This window comes from Salvelinus fontinalis, chromosome 38 (genome assembly GCF_029448725.1).
Source record: "Salvelinus fontinalis isolate EN_2023a chromosome 38, ASM2944872v1, whole genome shotgun sequence".
Lineage (NCBI taxonomy): Eukaryota > Metazoa > Chordata > Actinopteri > Salmoniformes > Salmonidae > Salvelinus > Salvelinus fontinalis.
The window spans coordinates 15,330,103-15,349,321 of NC_074702.1; the positions used below are offsets into that span (position 1 = coordinate 15,330,103).

Sequence of the window (19,219 nt, forward strand, 5' to 3'; positions counted from 1 at the left end):
ATTCAGAGCATCCCAAACATGCACAATTGGTGACATGTCTCGTGAGTATGCAGGCCATGGAAGAACGAGAACATTTTCAGCTTCAAGGAATTGTGTATGGATCCTTGCAACTTGGGGCCGTGCATTATCATTCTGAAACATGAGGTTTCAATGAATGGCACGACACAATGGGCCTCAGAATCTCATCATGGTATCTCTGCATTCAAATTGCCATAGATAAAATGCAAATTTGATCATTATGTGTAGCTTATACCTGCCTAAATTTGTGCACAAAGATAAATAAGCTTTTTGTTCATATGGAACATTTCTGGGATCTTTTATTTCAGCTAATGAAACATGGGACCAACACTTTTACATGTAAAGTTTTTATTTTTGTTCATTGTAGCATTAGCGCAATGACTGGAAGTCTATGGGTATCTGCTAGCATGCTTGTGAAACTACCTCCAACTTCCTTCATACCGGACACAGACATAAAAATGGTATCTACGAGTTCATCTGACTCAGTGGAAGTAGATATAGGGCATCATTGCCTAAATCCCGAAGTATCCCTTTAATGACCAAACTTTCTATAGCAGCGCTGCCATTAAGATGCCAAATGGCTATAGAGGGCAGTAAATTGGCTAACATGAGGTTATAAGGACTGGCAACCCCATCCAGACATCTGGTAGATTGGGGTGTGGTTATGAATAAGAAGGGGTGGAGAGGCTGGGACACCTGTGCGTCAAACATCTAATTCCAAAATCATGGGCATTAATACAGAGTTGCTGCTGGGAAGGCTTTCCACTAGATGTTGGAACATTTCTGCAGGGACTTGCTTCCATTCAGCCACAAGAGCATTTGTGAGGTCGGGTGCTGATGTTGGGCGATTAGGCCTGGCTCGCAGTCAGCATTCCAATTCACCCCAAAGGTGTTTGATGGGCTTTGTGCAAGCCAATCAAGTTCTTTCACACCAATCTTGATGAACCATTTCTGTATGGACCTCACTTTGTGCACGGGGGCATTAATCATGCTCTTACAAGACAGGGCTTTCCCCCAAACTGTTGCCACAAAGTTGGAAGCACAGAATTGTCTAGAATGTCATTGTATGCTGTAGCATTAAGATGTCCCTTCACTGAAACCAAGGGGCCTAGAATAAACAAGGAAAAACAGCCCCAGACCATTATTCCTCCTCCACCAAAATGTAAAATTGTCACTAAGCATTCAGGTAGAAAGCATGCACCTGGCATCCCCCAAACCCAGATTCATCTGTCAGACTGCCAGATTGTGAGTGATTCCTCACTCCAGAGAATGCGTTTCCACTGCTTTAGAGTCAAATGGCGGTGAAGCTGTTGCACCACTCCAGACGACGCTTGGCATTGCGCATGGTGATCTTAGGCTTGTTGTTAAGTCTTTAAAATTGTACATTTTACATTAAAAGTAAAATTTTATTAGGAAATGTATCCGATTTAGCAGATTATGTTCTTGGTTTATGAAATATATACAAAGCGCAAACGTACTCACAGATATTACAGTAATTTAAAACAAAGGCTCTTTAAATCAGATTTCAAAAATACAAAGAATGTGCAGAAAGTTGAGAAGCTCCACTCAGTGCCATGTCTCCAACAGCAAAGTAAATATTACAGACTTCCTCAAACTTCTTAATCGTGTGACAAACTTAACATTTTCTCAAACTGTAAATCATTTTCATTCAAAACCTAAAATGAATTAATAAAAACTGCATTTAATAATTATAGGCAAAAGGTTTGATTTAGATGAATCATGATGATAAATCAGTCTTGATATATAGGTGTTTGTGTGTCTCTCAGAGTAGGCTGTCTCTGCTCTCTAAGCTAAAACAGTCAGCAGGACAGGATGATTGATAGTCAGTCCAAACAGGATGGAGCAGAGTAGAGCCGGGCCATCTGAACAACTTCTCTTCACTCTCACAAAGGTTTCTGCTTTACTCATTTTCAAACTTGCTGTATGGGTGGTCAGAGTCAGGGACAAGACCTGTAAAAACAAAGGAGAGAGAAATAAAAAAGAAATATGGGGAACATTGAAAAACAGTGATTAGAAGCTGTTACGTAATGACTGGGCTGTGTAGGGGTTGTACAGAGGCTGGCTAGAGCATAGATATCCTATTAAATTACTAGTCATTAACCCTCAAAGTTCCAGAATGTGGTCAAAATGGCAACCATATATTGGTCAGGGAAAAATCCAAACCAGTCTAATTGGAATGAATGGCAGTAGAGGCACAATCCTGACATTACATATGCAGGAAAAAAGTATGGTATGTGATATCAGAAATTGTGTAATAAAATTGTTAACCTAAAATACTGTCATAATTATAAATACAGTTCGTAATGGGGTTTATACAAATGTTATGTTTAAATAGCCTCTAAAATATTAGCAGACAGACCACAAATGTCAAATGTTTTGTTATCTTGGAAAACTATATGATATTTGTATTTTTTATTTAACTAGACAAGTCAGTTAAGAACAAATTCTTATTTACATTGACGGTCTACACCCAAACCTGGACGACGCTGGGCCAATTGTGCGCTGCCCTATGGGACTCCCAATCACGGATGTGACACAGCCTGGATTCGAACCAGGGCCTCTTACACTGAGATGCAGTGCCTTAGACCGCTGTGCCACTCGGGAGCCCTAATGATACAGTGCTTGTTGCATTTACAACTTGTCTAAGACCTATCATCAACTGATAGCAGCCAGTGCATGGCTGTGGATTGACTGCATTGTTTGAATGCAATGTTGGCAAATTGGTAGTTAAGTTAAAACCCTAATGGAATCATTCCTCTAAAACGGCCTGGCTGGCTGGCTGGCTAACAAACATACAGTGCAGATAAATTATTCAAATTCATTATTTTACACTATCTTATCACAGCACTGGCAAACCATGGTTGACCAACTCCCTGACAAAACGGCAAAAATGTATCCCATCATAAGAAGGTTCATGTCCATTGTAGTATTCTATATAGCTACATTGTCTAGGGGTTGTACAGAGGCTGCCAAGGGGTTGTACAGAGGCTGCCAAGGGGTTGTACAGAGGCTGCCGAGATGGGAATGTGGTGCAGGTCACTAGGTGTTGTTTGATCTCTGAGGATTGACTGAGTGAAAAGGCACACACAGGTAGAGATTTACACTTTGTGAGTCTGGTCCTCCTGAAATGCAACAGACGTTGAGTTGACTTCACTCAGACATTAAGCAGAACCCACACACACACACACACACACACACACACACACACACACACACACACACACACACACACACACACACACACACACACACACACACACACACACACACACACACACCTCGTCTGAGAGCAGACGAATGCCAAGCGGTCCCTAATGTACATAGACTTCAGTAAGCAGGAGGCATGTGAAGGAGACCACCATCCATCACTTTGTCATATTGTCCATAAAGAAAATCACAATTGATGTGGAGCTGCAACCAATAGTACAGAACTATGTTAACACATACACACACCTCATGAACGTGAAGACAATGTATGGAAAGATCTCAAACCTGACAACGCATCAAAAACAGAAATATTCACTAGGAATATGGAGCAAAGGGGGTTCCTGTCTTTCTATGTACTCTCTAGTCACTTTTCAGAGAGCTTTAGAGTTATGCTACCCCCCTCTCACACTTAACCAGAAGCAGATGTCTTCATACAACCCCCCCTCCAGTCCCAGGGTCAGAGGCCTAGCATAGAGCAGAGGTCACAGTATCAGACCCCAGGGACACTCTACCCTGCTTGTCTCATAACTCCCATAATTCCTATAGACTGAAAAATGCCAGTGACTTTCCCAAAATGTCTAGGTTTTCCAAAAAACCTCCGTTGGATAATTCCTGGAATAAGGGAATAAGCAGGAAGTCAGGAAATCCCACCCACATTTCAGTCAACCTTGGGACTGACTGCAGTGCTCATATGTCCCCTATTCACCCCAGGGAGCCCTCTGCCCTACAGACTGCTGTTCATTCCTAGTCACCTCACCTCTCTGCTCCCCCCACTCTCCTACACTGTCTGGCATACTGAACAAACCAGCTAACCAAGCCTTACGGGTTGCTTTTCAAAATCGAGATGTGACCTGAGACCGAGATGGCCTGTGTTTCTGTATCAATGTTTCAACATGGGGAACTGTGTGCGTTGTGCTGACCTGTACTAACATGCAGATGGTAATGAGATGCCCAGTATCTAACATCCAAAGTGTGATGCATCGTGTAAGAATTGATTTCGAGAGACTTGAGGTAGAGTAACCAATTTGTGGGCTGCGTTGGCTTGCTTTGGAACACGTTCACTACGCTGAATAATGCATTAACCTGACGGAGAATGGAAAATCAATAAGCAACACCTTAGAAAATATGGAAATGGACGGCCCTATGGATCGAGGACAATGAATGCTGAATGCTCATCCCATTACACCCATGTAAAGTACATCAGGTCACAGAACAGTAAGAGGCTTGTAAATGTACAGTCTCAGAAGACTTTCATATCAGGTGAAGAAGAGGAATGTTGTTGGGTCAGGTTATATGAGGTGTATCTTGGGTCTAATTGCATAAGAGGTGAGAGGGAGTCCTTGATTCATATTAGATACACGATAAGTTGCAAGTAAAAAGTTGAGACATACCAGTGTATACATTTATGTAGTTCTGTCCTCGAGCTGTTCTGCATCACGTTTCATGTTTTGTGTTATGCAACAGTTAATGTGGATCCTAATAAAATAATGATATTTAACTTCTATACATGTAGAGAGGGAGATACGTACCATACTTCTTGCGGATGTCATCATGCCTCACCTTCCTCTCCACCTTCCTGTCAGAGTAGAGGACAACGCTAGTCATGTTCTATCACACAGTAACATGACAACAAGCAACACTGGAACATGTAATAACCCGCTAACAGAAGAACACAGCGCAGGATAATGAACACTAGGAAATGAAGGATTTATAAAGTCTTCTCAGTCAGTACTTCTGGGTAATGAAGGAGATAGTGAATACAAGCCTCATACTTTATAAACCACCAGTCAGAGAGCACTGTTACATGCACACAATCATACGATTATTGAAGATAGTCAGATTAATATAATAGTTGTCTTGCAAGAAGAACAATTTCCCAAATAATCCTTACATGGAAACATCTGAACGAGACATTTGATAAATGCAGAAAATCGCCAAACAAAATAAAATTCTACATATGTTATTTTTTCGAAGCTTATTTGATTCTGAGGACATAAAAAGTTTATATGTAAAAAACATATGTTCAATTTTTCCAAACTCACTTCACTCGTGCGTAAGAGGGAGGCTTGTGCTACCGGTGCTGGTACATGTGCAGATCAATTACACCGCTGGAACACGGATTAAGCTGTTTACATGCCCTAATAATTCCAGATTGCTTAGAAAACCAGTTGTTATAATCGGCGTATGCTTACTTCGATGTAGACCGTATGCTGATTAAGCTAAGCAGACTAAGGTGTTTACATGACTATTGCCATACTTGGCCTACTGCCATAATCACTTTAATATTCAATTATTAGTGTGTATGTAAACATACTCAGTCAGTGGGTGTGTCTGCTAAACCTGTTACATGTTGTTTCACACTGCCGCTTTTAGCACCTCAGCTTTCTCACCGGTGACACTTCACAGTTCCTGCACCGTACTCCCCAGCCTCCTCAGAGGAGCCCCGCTTAATGGAAAAACTTTGCCCAAGCTGCAAATACCTTATCAAGTCAACTAATGGACTACAATGACTGCAGTAGTGGAGATATGAAATATGGTTGTCAAAAGCAATCAATAACAAAAGTGGCATCTATCTGTCCTCTACAAACAAAAAGTTGACTCCACCCTCCATCTTGCTGAACGAAGCCGCCATGCCATAAAGTGGCAGCATTAAGCCTTTAGACATCTGACATTATTTAAGGCAGCTTTAGTGTCATTGTTTACCTCCCCATGGCCCCTGATAGAGGCTTGTAAACAACAAGACGCTGTGTTTTACACCGGCATGGCCAGCAGTAGGTGAAATACGAGCACAGGGCAGGCTGAGGAGCCTGCCATCCAGCCATCGCTCTAACTTTATGGGGGACACAAAGGAGGCAGGGAGGGGAGGTGGTTGTGATTGTTTTGTTGGCCCCTCCAGGGACGTAAATTCACTGGGTCCCCAGTGGCAGTCCGACACAAAGACAGACAGTGTAAATCAGTCTGGGCTCTTTAATGCCAGGTAGTGATCTGGGGAGCAGCAACCAGTGGAGGCAGGCAGGCTGACAACACAGGGAGCAGAGAGGAGCAGAGGCTGTCCTGACCACCATCTGTCTCCCCCACCTCCCTCCCTCTCAGCTGACTGACTGACTCCCACATAACCATGTACAAAGGCAACAAGTGGGCGGGGAGGAGGGAGGGAAAGCGACCGGTAGAAAATGAAAAAGAGTGAAAGGGATAAATACAATCTCAAAGACTCAAGTGCACTCCATCTTTCTAAACTCGCTCTCTAACGCTGTCTTAGACCCCCCTAAACCCCTTGGTTTGATAAACTTTACCTAAACCCTGTGTTATTTCAATGGGACATTCCCCAACATAGAGATACAGTAAAAGTCGGTGGAGTTTGGATGGTGTGGATGTGGTAACTTATGTCTGTTTAGTTGTTCTGTAGAACGTTCCCCATCTGTGGCTCAGATGACAAAGGGCTCAGAGCTCTTAGCTGTGCCCTAACCTCTCCATCTGCAGACTCTGGGGACGTGCTGTAATCTCTCTAGAGGCTCCGTTCTCTCCCATGGTGCCTAAAACAGGCCTGGGTCCTCTCTGTTCCCATCAGAACACCAACACTGTCTATGTAGGTCAGCACACTAACACAGACTATGGTGGTTTGATCCACATCAGGAACTGACTGAGTGAGTCTACTCTACATTCTCTGGCTTGATAGAAGAAAGGTTCACAGAGGCTGGTTTAATTCAGAAACACACAGTGAGCCAAGACTCCCCAGTACACCACGCAGCACGTGACATGATAAACTTACTGTACCGACTGTCTTTCTGCATGACTGACTGCTCACTACGTTAAACAACACATCAAGCTATCCTCGGTGGACGACAGGCGGGAAAATTTTAAAGGCTGAAACATTTATGTAAAGGTAGTGATTCAGTGTAGGAGGAAGAGTGGCCCAGAATCCCATTTCTACCACTACACAATGTAGTAGCACGTTCTATATTCAACACACACTTATCAAAGTGCAGCTGCTGAAGACTAAGAGCTGGAATCAGTGATTACAATCCTCTCGGTTGGTGTTTGGGGATACACACACACACACAGTATTTCTCCTGGGGATGGTTCTGCTTGAAGAGCCGCAGGCACAGCTCACCAACTGTTCAAATCCCCAACCCTGACAGAGAATGTCTCTATAGATGACCACCAGCAACAGAGTAGAAACCTCTGAATCTGACTAGGTAGCTGTGGGAAGCGCTTTCGATCATTGAAACAGATATAAGCACCTCCCCAAAAATCTAAGCAACTAACAGTGTGGGCTCACACAAATCATTGTGTTGATAAAATGGGGCATCTTTTAGTAGTGGTTTGAAAGCCTTTGTGAAGCTGAGTGTGTGATAACTAATGAATCCGTACCGTTCATCAGCACGCTGTCTGATCTCCTCTTTCCTCCTGGCAAACCTCTCCTCATCTCTGTCTGGCCTGGTGAGAGAGACACAGGCAGCGTTACAATCACCTTGAAACATCACATTCTACAGACATAGACACACACCACCACAGACTGGTCTGAGAACACACTTTCCTTGTACAGTATATTATATGATAAACTTTGTCTCCAAGTGGAAATGAGACTTAGTATTCCTTGTCAACAAAAACACTGCGAGATCTGTTGTATAGAACGGCTGTTGCTGTTAACTTTGCATAGATGCTGCCAACAAGAAGTAATCCTGTATCCTGTCATTCTGCTGCTTGTGTTTAATGCAAAAAGTGAGGCTGCTGTTGTCTAAACTTGGAAAGGGGAGAGGTTCTGACAGGTGAGAGGTTCTGCTGGGGAAACGAGAGAGGTGTCATCTTTGTTAATTGGATGTAATCTTAAAATGGAACAAATCATTTTTGCCAATATATGCAGAGGCATTCCAATGATTGGGAGGTGAGAAATATGAACTGTGTGAGGGTGTCTGTAGAATTTCATTTTGGCCAGACATGTTGTTCCATCTTCACGGCCTTCATGTTTAGTTAGGACAGATGATTGAGCTGCACAGAGTGGCTGCATTTAAATGGCTGCCAATCAGGGTGTCAGGCCAGCAAGCATTTGATTGGCATGCCGTTTTAAAACATTCCACTTTGTAGTGACAGTTTCTTCTTCCTCCCTCCTAGCGTCGCATAACAAGCAGGGCAGGATCAGCATCTAGCACTGTTTTAATAGAAGGGTATAACCACTGTACATGGATGGTGCATGTTAATAGAGATTTGCATTTTGAATAATCTGATGTTGGATGTAACACAAAGGATATGCGGAATATCAGCACATTTATGAGGAGTCTAAGGTATTGAAAGACATGGTTAGTGTGGAGGTTTTCCTAGGATTATGAACAAGACCGACTGATAAAGCCCTTGCCATTCTTTGCAAGTATGCCTTAATATTAGGCTAGACAGGGCAATTCGGTGACATCACTTCCTGTCTTACCTTGATTGACGTTTCTTGCAGCAACAGCAGCAGCAGCAACAGACTGTGATGCTGATGATGATAGTCCCGCCTAACACTGCCATGGCGATGATCAGGGCCTCGAAGTTCACTGGAACAGAGAAAAGGTTAAGGGTTAAGATATGAACAAATAACAACATGCTTCAAAGTTATTTGACTTTCAAGTAAATTTCACAACACACTACATTTATCAAGGATGAAGAGAACATTTAATTATTAATGTGATTATGCATTTATTCTATCAATATGTAGGTATATGACTAATAAACCCACGAGGAATTAAACAGATCCACATGAGGGATGCACAGACTGCACTGATGCTGATTGGTTGAGAAAGTCAGATATGCAGTATTATTTAATAAGCCTGAGCAGTACCAGCCTGTGATTGAGCAATATGAAAAGCTCAGTTTGGCACTCAAGACTACTAATTCAACAATGCACCTTTGTTAGACAGTATTGCCACCTGCTGGTGTGTTTTTCAAATTACAAGTGGGGTTTTATGTCAAGATTTTTGTACTTGCTCGATTTGGTTTGAACAAAATAAATGTTGGTCAAGAATTGTAGCATAATATTCTTCTTACATTTAGGTTTTGAATGCATGAGTCACAAGTTGAGAAGGCTTTTTAAACTGATTAGTAACTAGTTTTGACAAAGATGGTTGTTTCCAGATTCTCATGTCATAAAACATTGCATTCTCTATTAAATATGCCAATATTTGTGTCAGGGAGATTTTTTCCCAAAACAAAATGATAGATCTCTTGTTTAATGATGAAAATGACCATAACTGTGGAATGTATGTTAATCCCTGGTACCTAGCATGCTCAGAAAGCAGCCAGACACCCCATGCTGTTGTCATCTGTGGCCCAGAGGCCTGTGATCAGAACCCCAGCAGGCAGCCCCAGTGTGTGTGTGTGTTTGTGTGGATCAGTCAGTGGGGTGGCTCTAATCAACACAGAACAGCCAGAGGGGGCAGGCTGGCTGACTGACATCTACTAGGCCTCAACGAGCCACAGCCTGTTCACCCCGCTACCATCTAGAAGGAGGAGACAATACAGGTGCATCAAAGCTGGGATCGAGAGAATGAAAAACAGCTTCCATCTCCAGGCCATCAGACTGTCAAATAGTCACCAGTAGCCGGCCTCCGCCCAGTAACCTACCCTGAACCTTAGTCACTGTTACTTGCCAGCTACCACTAAGTACTCTACCCTGCACCTTAGAGACTGCTGCCCCATGTACATAGTCAATGAACACTGGTCACTTTAATCATGTTTACATACTGCACACCTGGATTGTACAATATTTGCACATTAATCTTTTAAAAAATTCTTCAAGCTCTGTTAAGTTGGTTGTTGATCATTGCTAGACAGCCATTTAAGTCTCGCCATAAGATTTAAGCCGATTTAAGTGAAAGCTGTAACTGGGCCACTCAGGAACATTCAATGTTGTCTTGGTAAGCAACTCCAGTGTACACTGAGTGTATAAAACATTAGGAATACCTGCATTTTCTATGACATAGTCCGACCGGGTGAAAGCTATGATCCCTTATTGATGTGACTTGTTAAATCCACTTCAAATCAGTGTAGATGAAGGGGAGGAGACAGGTTAAAGAATCATTTTTAAGCCTTGAGACAATTGGAGACATGGATTATGTATGTGCGCCATTCAGATGGAGAAAGGGCAAGACAAAAGACGGTAGTAGGTGCCAGGCGACCGGTTTGTGTCAAGAATTGCAACTCTGCTGTTTATTTTTTTCACGCTCAACAGTTTCCTGTGTGAATCAAGAGTAGTCCATCAGCCAATGGACATCCAGCCAACTTGACATCTGTGGGAAGCATCTGAGTCAACCTGGTCCAGCATTCCTGTGGAACGCTTTCGAAACCTTGGTGAGTCCATGCACAGACTAATTGAGGCTGTTCTGAGGGAAAACAGGGGGTTGTTCCTAATGTTTTAGGAAGGTGTTGTTCTTAATGTTTTCTACACTCAGTGTGTTTTAGGTTATTGTCTTGCTGAAAGGTGAATTCATATCCTAGTGTCTGGTGGAAACAGACAGACAGGGTTTCTTCTAGGATTTTGTCTGTGCTTAGCTCCATTCCGTTTATTTTTTTTTAATCCTGAAAAACTGACCCAGCATTAACAATTATAAGCATACCCATAACATGATGCAGCCACCACTATGCTTGAAAATATGGAGTGGTACTCAGTAATGTGTTGTACTGGGTTTGCCCCAAACATAACATATCTAGACGGGTGTACCTAATAAACTTGCCCCTGAGTGTATATATTTATATTCCAGACTCAGATATTGCTCATTCTGATACTTCTTAATTTCTTTATTTTGGGGGATTTGTGTGTATTGTTTTGTATTATTCGGTTATTACTGCACTTTTGGAACAAGAAACAAAAGCAATTCACTGCAGCTGCAATAAAACCTGCAAAATATGTGTGTGTGACCAATAACATGTGATTTGATTTTGAACTATGCCAACAAGGCTCCACCATTCACATTCAGATGTACTATTATGTATTAATCTGACTGTTGCTATATTGACCTGAACAGACACCCAACAAAGCATGTGTCCCGCAATGGGCTAATGTGGGTACAGGGCAGGCTTTTGTTCTAGCAAAGCAGTAACACACTTGATTACACTAATCCATGTCTAAATCGAACACAACAATAAGTTGATTAGTACAATCAGGTGGGTTCTTGCTTGTGTGGGACTAAAGCCTGCACCCACATCAGGTCGTCTAACGGGAGGTTCCATCATGTAAAACTTAATTTCACTCACCCCAACACACTCCCCATCGTGCCTGTGACAGTTTACACACTGCAGGTGGAGGCAGAATGTAGCTCACTGGGTAGTCTGTGCACGTGTCGTTGGTCATGCACCACAGGCACTGAGAAAAGACAAGGCACTCATCATTAGCCTACTACTTCAATTCTCAAAGAGTTGGTATGCGCAGGATCACCTATTCCCAGCCTTCACCCATGTTCTTGACTGTGTCCATCATTTAATGTATTAATATTAGTGATTGGGGGAGGAGAATTGATAATTACATATCAAGATATTATTTTTGACTATATTTCATATTGCATTGTTTTCACAATATCACTATATTACTTTTGAACTTGTTGGCTGAACCTAGAGCAAAACTCCAGTATTTTTCCTTCAGAGTGTTTTCCATCTTTATAAATTGGAAGCCAATTTGTTTACAGCACTTTTATTTCGATGACGGATCAAAACTTGTTTTCTCATGGCTCTCTCTTGTCCCTCTGCAGCAGACATACGGTGAGCAATATGTTTGGAACATCGAATCGCAATACATATGGAATAATGAGATTCACAATATATATCATATCGGCATCTAAGTATCGTGAAAATATCGTATGGAGAGATCCCTATCAATTCTGCCTTAATTTATAGAGTAACTTAAATGGATTCAGATATTACTTTCAAAAGGGTACAAATTGACTAATTATATATAATTAGTCAATTTGTACCATATATATATACACATATATATACACTGTTTTATTGAACATAGCCTGAGTGCTATTGTTAGTAGCCAAGGCTATAATGTATATGCTTTACAAATAGGAAGTGTTACATAATATTCTGCTTACCTTTGTGTTTTGAATGCATGAGTCACAAGTTGAGAAGGCTTTGCAAGCTGAAATGAAAGGACATGTGTGTTCTTATTTGCATTCAGCAAGGCTAAGCTGTGCCATGCTTAAAACTAGGCTAAATCGCCATACTGTCTACAATTGTGCATGTCACACCAACTCAAAGTTGATGATTTTTGCTAACCTAGCAAGCTAACGTTAGCTGATGACGCATTTCAGTTCTAGTTAGCTAGCTAGCCATCGAGACCTTACAAGCGACATATTGCAAACAAACAAATAAATGAAACGAGCAACGACAACACTGAATCATGCTGTTGATACATTTCGTAACCAAAAATGTAGGAATAGTATCTTACAATTCAATGGCGTTGGCGTAGTACTAGTGTGACATTCTGCTCGGCTCACGAGGACACAGGCAACGGCCAGAACAACAAGCATTGAGCGCATGATTCCTCTCTCTGTGTTATTCATGTTATGATGCTATTTTGAATTACTTTATCTAGCTACACTTTCACTTTCTAAAACAAGCAAAAACGTAACTCCTGGAGTTGCCAAAACCAAGCTAGCAAATAATCTAAACAAACGACAGAGTTACTTCCTGGTTCTCCCCTAGGTTGAAGCTACTTTTTAAAAGGATGAAGAAGAACATACTGACACCTACTGCAGTGCAGGGCGCAGTACAAGCGAGAGTGCTCACATTATCCACCAGGTTGCGGTACAACACCATCAGTCTGGTACCTGCAGAGCAATAAAATGTGAATTGCATTTGTCATAGAAATAGTCAGGGTAACTATCAAACCAGTTTCCCATTGAGCCCTCACGAGGGTGAGATCTCATTTCCGTCGTCAGATTTAATATGATTCTATGTAGTTAGACTCCATGCCAATAAAGCCTTTTGGATGTAATTTAATTGAGAGAGATAAAGGTCATATGTATCTAATTCGAGTCTAATCTGGGTGACCTTCCCACCTTGCACGCATTCACCACAGTTCGTGAATTAACAGGTTAAATGTCGATCCCAATTCATGGTGGTAATGATGCAAGGCTCTCCTTAGAGCTCCAACCTGGCTATCTACAACAAGGGTTCTGGGGTTACATATGTGCTACAGTAAAGAGAACAAAACTAACACCTGCCACATTCATCTGTGCTACAGTAGAGAGAACAAAACTAGCACCTGCCACATTCATTATTCCTACAAGGTCGATGCCCTAACAACAATGGCAAAAAATAATTGCTTTAATATATAGAGCCAAAAAGCTTTAGATCGTTTAAACCAGGTCTAATTGTATAGTGAATTGGTGTCTAATAGCTATCAATTGCCTTGTAATAACATGTTTGAATGAATAGACTCTCCAATGTCTATAAATAATTATGGATTTGATTATATCTGTGAGTGAAATGCATCGCTGATCATTATACAGTCAAGTGAATAATTATTGGCATCCTTGATAAAGATCAGCCAAAAATTGTGTATAAAATAAATAATACAAATACTGAGCTATACCGTATACATTAAAAATATATATATATTATTTTATACTAACACAATTGCTCAGAGAAAGACGTTGTTTCACAAATAATTTGTAAAAAATCTAAAAAAGATAGGGGTCAAAATTATTGGCACCCGTGTTTTCAATACTCTGAGCCTTTTTCTAAAACGCTTTGTTAGATTGGAGAACATGTTGGGAGGGATCTTAGCCCATTCCTCCATACAGAATGGTCAGATGACATGATAATAGAGCTCTTTGGCCACACACACCAGTGTGGGTTCATGGGCATTGAAAAACAAAAGCATGTAGAAATGTACCTGATACCTACAGTAAAGTATGGTGGTGCGTCTTTAATGTTATTGGGCTATTTTGCTTCCGCTGGTCCTGTGGACATTGTTAAGGTCGACGGCATCATGAACTTTACGAGGTAGCCTACCAACCATTTTATGAAAAAAACTGGTTGTCTCAGCCAGGAGGATCTAGAATTTTTTATATCATAGATATTCTTTGTCAGCTCTTATGGACTAGCCTCTTCAATTCATACCACAGGTTTTCAATGGGGATAAAATCTGGAGACTGAGATGGCCATTGCAAAATTTAGATTTTGTAGTTAATTAACCATTTTCTTTGTGGATTTTGATTAGTGCTTGGGGTTATTGTCTTGTTGGAAGATCCACTTGCGACCAAGTGTCAGCCTCCTCGCTGAGGCAACCAGGTTTTTGGCAAAAAATATCCTGGTAGGTTCCTGGTAAAGTTCATGATGCCATCGACCTTAACAAGGGCCACGAACCCACACTGGTGTGTGTGGCCAAAGAGCTCTATTATCATGTCATCTGACCATTCTGTATGGAATAATGGTCTACGATCCCTCCCAATGTGTTCTCAAATCTCAGAAAACATTTCAGGAAAATGTGTCATTTTCCTCGCATGGGTAGGATGCTGGTGCACTGAAAACAGGGGTGCCAATAATTTTTTACCCCTATCTTTAAACAAATATATAGTATTACTTGTTACACAAAATCTCTTTCTCTGAGCAATTGTATTTGTATAAAATAATATAATTTTCAAATTGTTTTGAGCAATATACCTCACTATTTGTATTATTTATTTTATACTGTCTTTTTTGCTCATCTTTATTAAAGGGGTCAATAATAGAGGACCTGACTGAATCTATTTTTATTTCAGACAAAGTTTTCACTTAATTAGAATTTCAGGGACATAATGACTATAACGCATCCTGATTTATGTATATATTGTTGAGAAAAACAACCTCGCCAGACAGGCCTTAGATACAAGACGAACACCCTAACGAACTGCATTAACTGCGTTAATAGTAGGCAGGGCGAAACAGGGTTATTTCACTGGCCAGTAAGCATTGGCAATGTTCAGATTTCCAGAGTCTGTACCAGACCAGATTCTCCAGTCATCAGTGTGCAGACCATAAGAAACTTTCATTTCCTTTCTCTGTCTCTCCCTCATTCCTCTTCCCTTCCTGCTCTCTTCCCATCCAGCTGTCTGTCTCCCTCTCTCTCCCTGTCCTCTGGCTCAGTGGTGTGTTTCCAAGAGATAAGACCCTTGCTCATTTCACACATGAGCAGAGAAGAGTTTGGGGGTGGTTGGTGTGTATTTGCGTGTATGAGAGAGAGAAAGGACAGAGGAAGTGGGAAAGTGTGAGTAGTGCAGTCTAACTTGGAATCACAGCCTCTCTTCCCATTCTTTCTCCTTTTCCCTTCTCTCTCGTCAAAAAGGATGATTGGTTCTCCCCATGGGTGGGTGTGTTCACCAGACCAATTTGACAGATACTGGAGACGTGGCCCATCTCTGTCACTCTGTAGCTTTTACAGATTCACCGTGTTCACTCCCAACACCAGGGATCAGATCAACAGTTGTAGTGCACTATACTAGGGATGATTAAGTGCATTCCTTCATGTCTTGTATACAAAACTTCACAGCAATACATTGCACCAGGTTTATGACAACGGACTACCCCCCAACAAATCTACATCTATGCAATTTGGTTGTTTGAATGGAAAGAAATCTCTCTCTCTCTCTCTCTCTCTCTCTCTCTCTCTCTCTCTCTCTCTCTCTCTCTCTCTCTCTCTCTCTCTCTCTCTCTCTCTCTCTCTCTCTCTCTCTCTCTCTCTCTCTCTCTCTCTCTCTCTCTCTCTCTCTCTCAATTCAATTCAATTCAATTGACTTTATTGACATGGTAAGTTCGTTATTACTTACATTGTCAAAGTATACATATCGAAAAATAAAAATCAAATATATATGTATATATATACAAAATATATATATATTTATATATAAATAAATGGTGGGACCAACAGCAATAATAACAGTAGTAGTGGACATGGGATTACCATTAACAACAACTACAACAACAATATTAATCCGAACAACAATAAATTTACACAACAGTAGTAGACCAGTGTCAATATGACTTGAGAAGACATATGACCTGGTATGAAAGACAAAACAAAACTAAGCTAAATGGGAAATATTATCAATATTACTTTGCATTTTTCACTGGCTGTCCCTCAGGTCATGGCAGGAGGACACATATTTGGCTGCCAAAACTGCACATTTTGGCTTTTCACCCAATAAATATTTGATTTTTTCTTCATCTTTTATAGTTTCAAATTCTTTGTATTGAGTTATAATTTTTAGGAAAGAAATATGCTCTTAGGTCTGAGTATTTGTCACAGTGTAGTAGGAAATGCACCTCTGTCTCTACCTCTCCCCTGGAGCAGAGTGAGCACAGCCTGTCCTCTCTGGGCAGCCAGGTTTGTCTGTGACGACCGGTCTCTATAGCCAGACGGTGCTCACTGAGTCTGTACCTAGTCAATGTTTTCCTCAGTTTTCTATCAGTCACAGTGGTCAGATAGTCTGCCACCATGTACTGTCTGTTTAGAGCCAAATAGCATTGAAGTTTACTTTGATTTTTTGTGGTGTCTTTCCAATAGGTTATATATTTTTCTTTTTGTTTTGTGATGATTTGGTTGGGCCAGATTTTCTGAGGGCTGTCCCGAGGCTCTATGGGGTTGGTTTGGGTTGGTGAACTGAACCTAAGAACCAGCTGGCTGAGGGGACTCTTCTCTGGTTTCATCTCTTGACATTGTAGAGCTGTGTGATGGAATGTTTTAGGGTCACTTGTTTTTAGATGGTTGTAAAATTTGATGGCTCTTTTTTCTATTCGAATGAGGAGGGGGTATTGGCCCAATTCTGCCCTACATGCGTTATTTGGAGTTTTTCTTTGTACTTGCAATACAGTCTTGCAAAACTCTGCATGCAATATTTCAGTTGGATGTTTGTCCCATTTAGTAAATTCATTATTAGAGAGTGGACCCCATACTTCACTGCCATATAGAGCAATTGGTTCTATAACTGATTGAAAAATTTTGAGCCAGATTCTAATTGGAATTTCAATTTTGATGTTCCTTTTAATGGCATAGAATGCTCTTCTTGCTTTGTCTCTCAGCTCATTCACAGCCATGTGAAAGCTACTTGTGTTGCTCATATTTAGTCCTAGATATGTGTAGTTTTTGGTGTGTTCTAATAGAACTGTGTCCAAATAGAATTTATATTTGTCATCCTTATTTCCCGACCTTTTTTGGAATATCATTATATTTGTTTTTTTTAGGTTAACGGTCAGAGCCCAGGTCTGACAGAACCTGTGAAGACGATCTAGGTGCTGCTGTAACCCCTCTTTAGTGGGAGCCAGCAGCACCAGGTCATCTGCGTACAGCAGACACTTCATTTCAGTGTTGTGTAGGGTGATACCAGGTGCTGCCGATTCTTCTAATGTTTTTGCCAATTCATTAATGTAGATGTTAAATAATGTTGGACTTATTGGGCAGCCCTGTTTCACTCCCCGCCCCTGAGAGAAGAAGTCTGTTTGCTTGTTGCCAATTTTAACCGCACATTTGTTTTTAGTGTACATTGATTTAATAAAATCATATGTTTTCCCTCCAATACCACTTTCTATTAGTTTATAAAAAAGACCTTCGTGCCAAATTGAATCAAATGCTTTCTTGAAATCTACAAAACACGAGTAGATTTTGCCTATGTTTTGGTTAACTTGTTTATCAATTAGAGTGTGGAGGGTGTAAATGTGGTCTGTTGTACGATAATTTTTTAGAAATCCAATCTGGCTTCTGCTCAGGACGTTGTGTTCGTCAAGGAAATGATGTAGTCTGCTATTTATAATACTGCAGAGGATTTTCCCCAAGTTGCTGTTAACGCAAATTCCTCTGTAATTATTTGGGTCAAATTTGTCTCCATTTTTATAGATTGGTGTGATCAATCCCTGGTTCCAAATATCGGGGAAAATACCTGCAGTGAGGATAATGTTGAAGAGTTTGAGTATAGCCAATTTGAATTTGTGGTCTGTATATTTGATCATTTCATTTAAAATACCATCAGCACCACAGACCTTTCTGGGTTGAAGATTGCATAGTTTTTCCAATAATTCTTCTTCTGTAATTGGGGTATCTACAGGATTCTGATAGTCTTTGACTGTCTCTCTCTCTCTCTCTCTCATTAATAGAGAGAGAGTAAATGTTGAAGAATGACCTGCCAGTGCCCACAGTTGACTAGGCCTGTCGCATGAAGGCAGAGAGAGGACAGTGGCAGACATTACTTGAAAAGAGTTATTCATGCAAATACTACAGGCTAATGAAGAGTTTTCACTGTTCTCCGACCGCTTCCTTTGTCTCCCCTGCACAGCTTGTTCTGATGAGAACCTGGTATGAGGGGTGGGGTAAAGGAGGAAGGACAGAAGATCTCACTGTGCACTGTTCATTCATACAGACAAACAAGACATTCAGATCCTCAGGGACCATGGTAAAGGTGCCACTACTGGGTATCATATAGAAACCTTAGGGTTTTCATTTTAAGAGGTCTGCTTGGTTGCTCTGTCTCGTTTTTTGTTCACTCTCTGAATACTGGACTCTGACCAGTCTTGTCATAGCTGGATGGCTAACTGTGAATCTGCCTCATCTAAGGTTTCACTATGTATTCAGAACTCTTATGCAACACATATCTTGATGATAAAATTCCAAGGATCCTAAAATGCTTGTCAATTCACTTCCTGAACTCGGAGGTCTAGCACTAGTCGGCTGTAGTGTCTTGAGATAGGGGATGAGAACCCTGAGGTTAACAGTGCACCAGAACCATAGCGAGTGAGCAGGGTTCCACTCCATTCAAAAGTCCCAGAGGACTACTGGAGGTGCAGAGGCTAATCAAAGTCTCGTTTGATGCTCTGGATGTTCAGTGGACTGCTCAATTTTAGTATTGCAGAAACCTTCTTTGGGACTTTACTTATGCAGCGCTAGTTGGAACTAGGAAAGTCTTACATTTCCGACATACTAACTGGTTCTAGTTATACACGTGCCGCGTTCAGTTAGCAGGTCGAAAAT

General features: G+C 41.1%; 1 protein-coding gene across 1 annotated transcript; it reads right to left on the reverse strand.

Moving 5' to 3' along the window:
• Positions 1 to 349: 349 nt before the first annotated feature.
• LOC129837227 (pituitary tumor-transforming gene 1 protein-interacting protein-like) lies at positions 350 to 12,946 on the reverse strand. The gene is made up of 7 exons (XM_055903221.1): positions 12,665 to 12,946; positions 12,309 to 12,355; positions 11,473 to 11,581; positions 8,669 to 8,777; positions 7,618 to 7,683; positions 4,776 to 4,822; positions 350 to 1,989 (listed from the first exon to the last, which is right to left on the reverse strand). Exons 1-7 carry the CDS (start codon positions 12,777 to 12,779, stop codon positions 1,940 to 1,942), a joined length of 543 nt encoding a protein of 180 aa, XP_055759196.1. The 5' UTR covers positions 12,780 to 12,946; the 3' UTR covers positions 350 to 1,939.
• Between the last annotated feature and the right edge of the window lie 6,273 nt (positions 12,947 to 19,219).

Excerpts from the sequence above, each read along its gene's own strand:
- LOC129837227 (XM_055903221.1), bottom strand. The coding sequence starts at position 12,779 with ATGAATAACACAGAGAGAGGAATCATGCGCTCAATGCTTGTTGTTCTG. Across the intron at positions 12,356-12,664 it reads TACGCCAACGCCATTGAATT|CTTGCAAAGCCTTCTCAACT; the intron begins GTAAGATACTAT and ends CTTTCATTTCAG. Across the intron at positions 1,990-4,775 it reads TGACATCCGCAAGAAGTATG|GTCTTGTCCCTGACTCTGAC; the intron begins GTACGTATCTCC and ends TTGTTTTTACAG.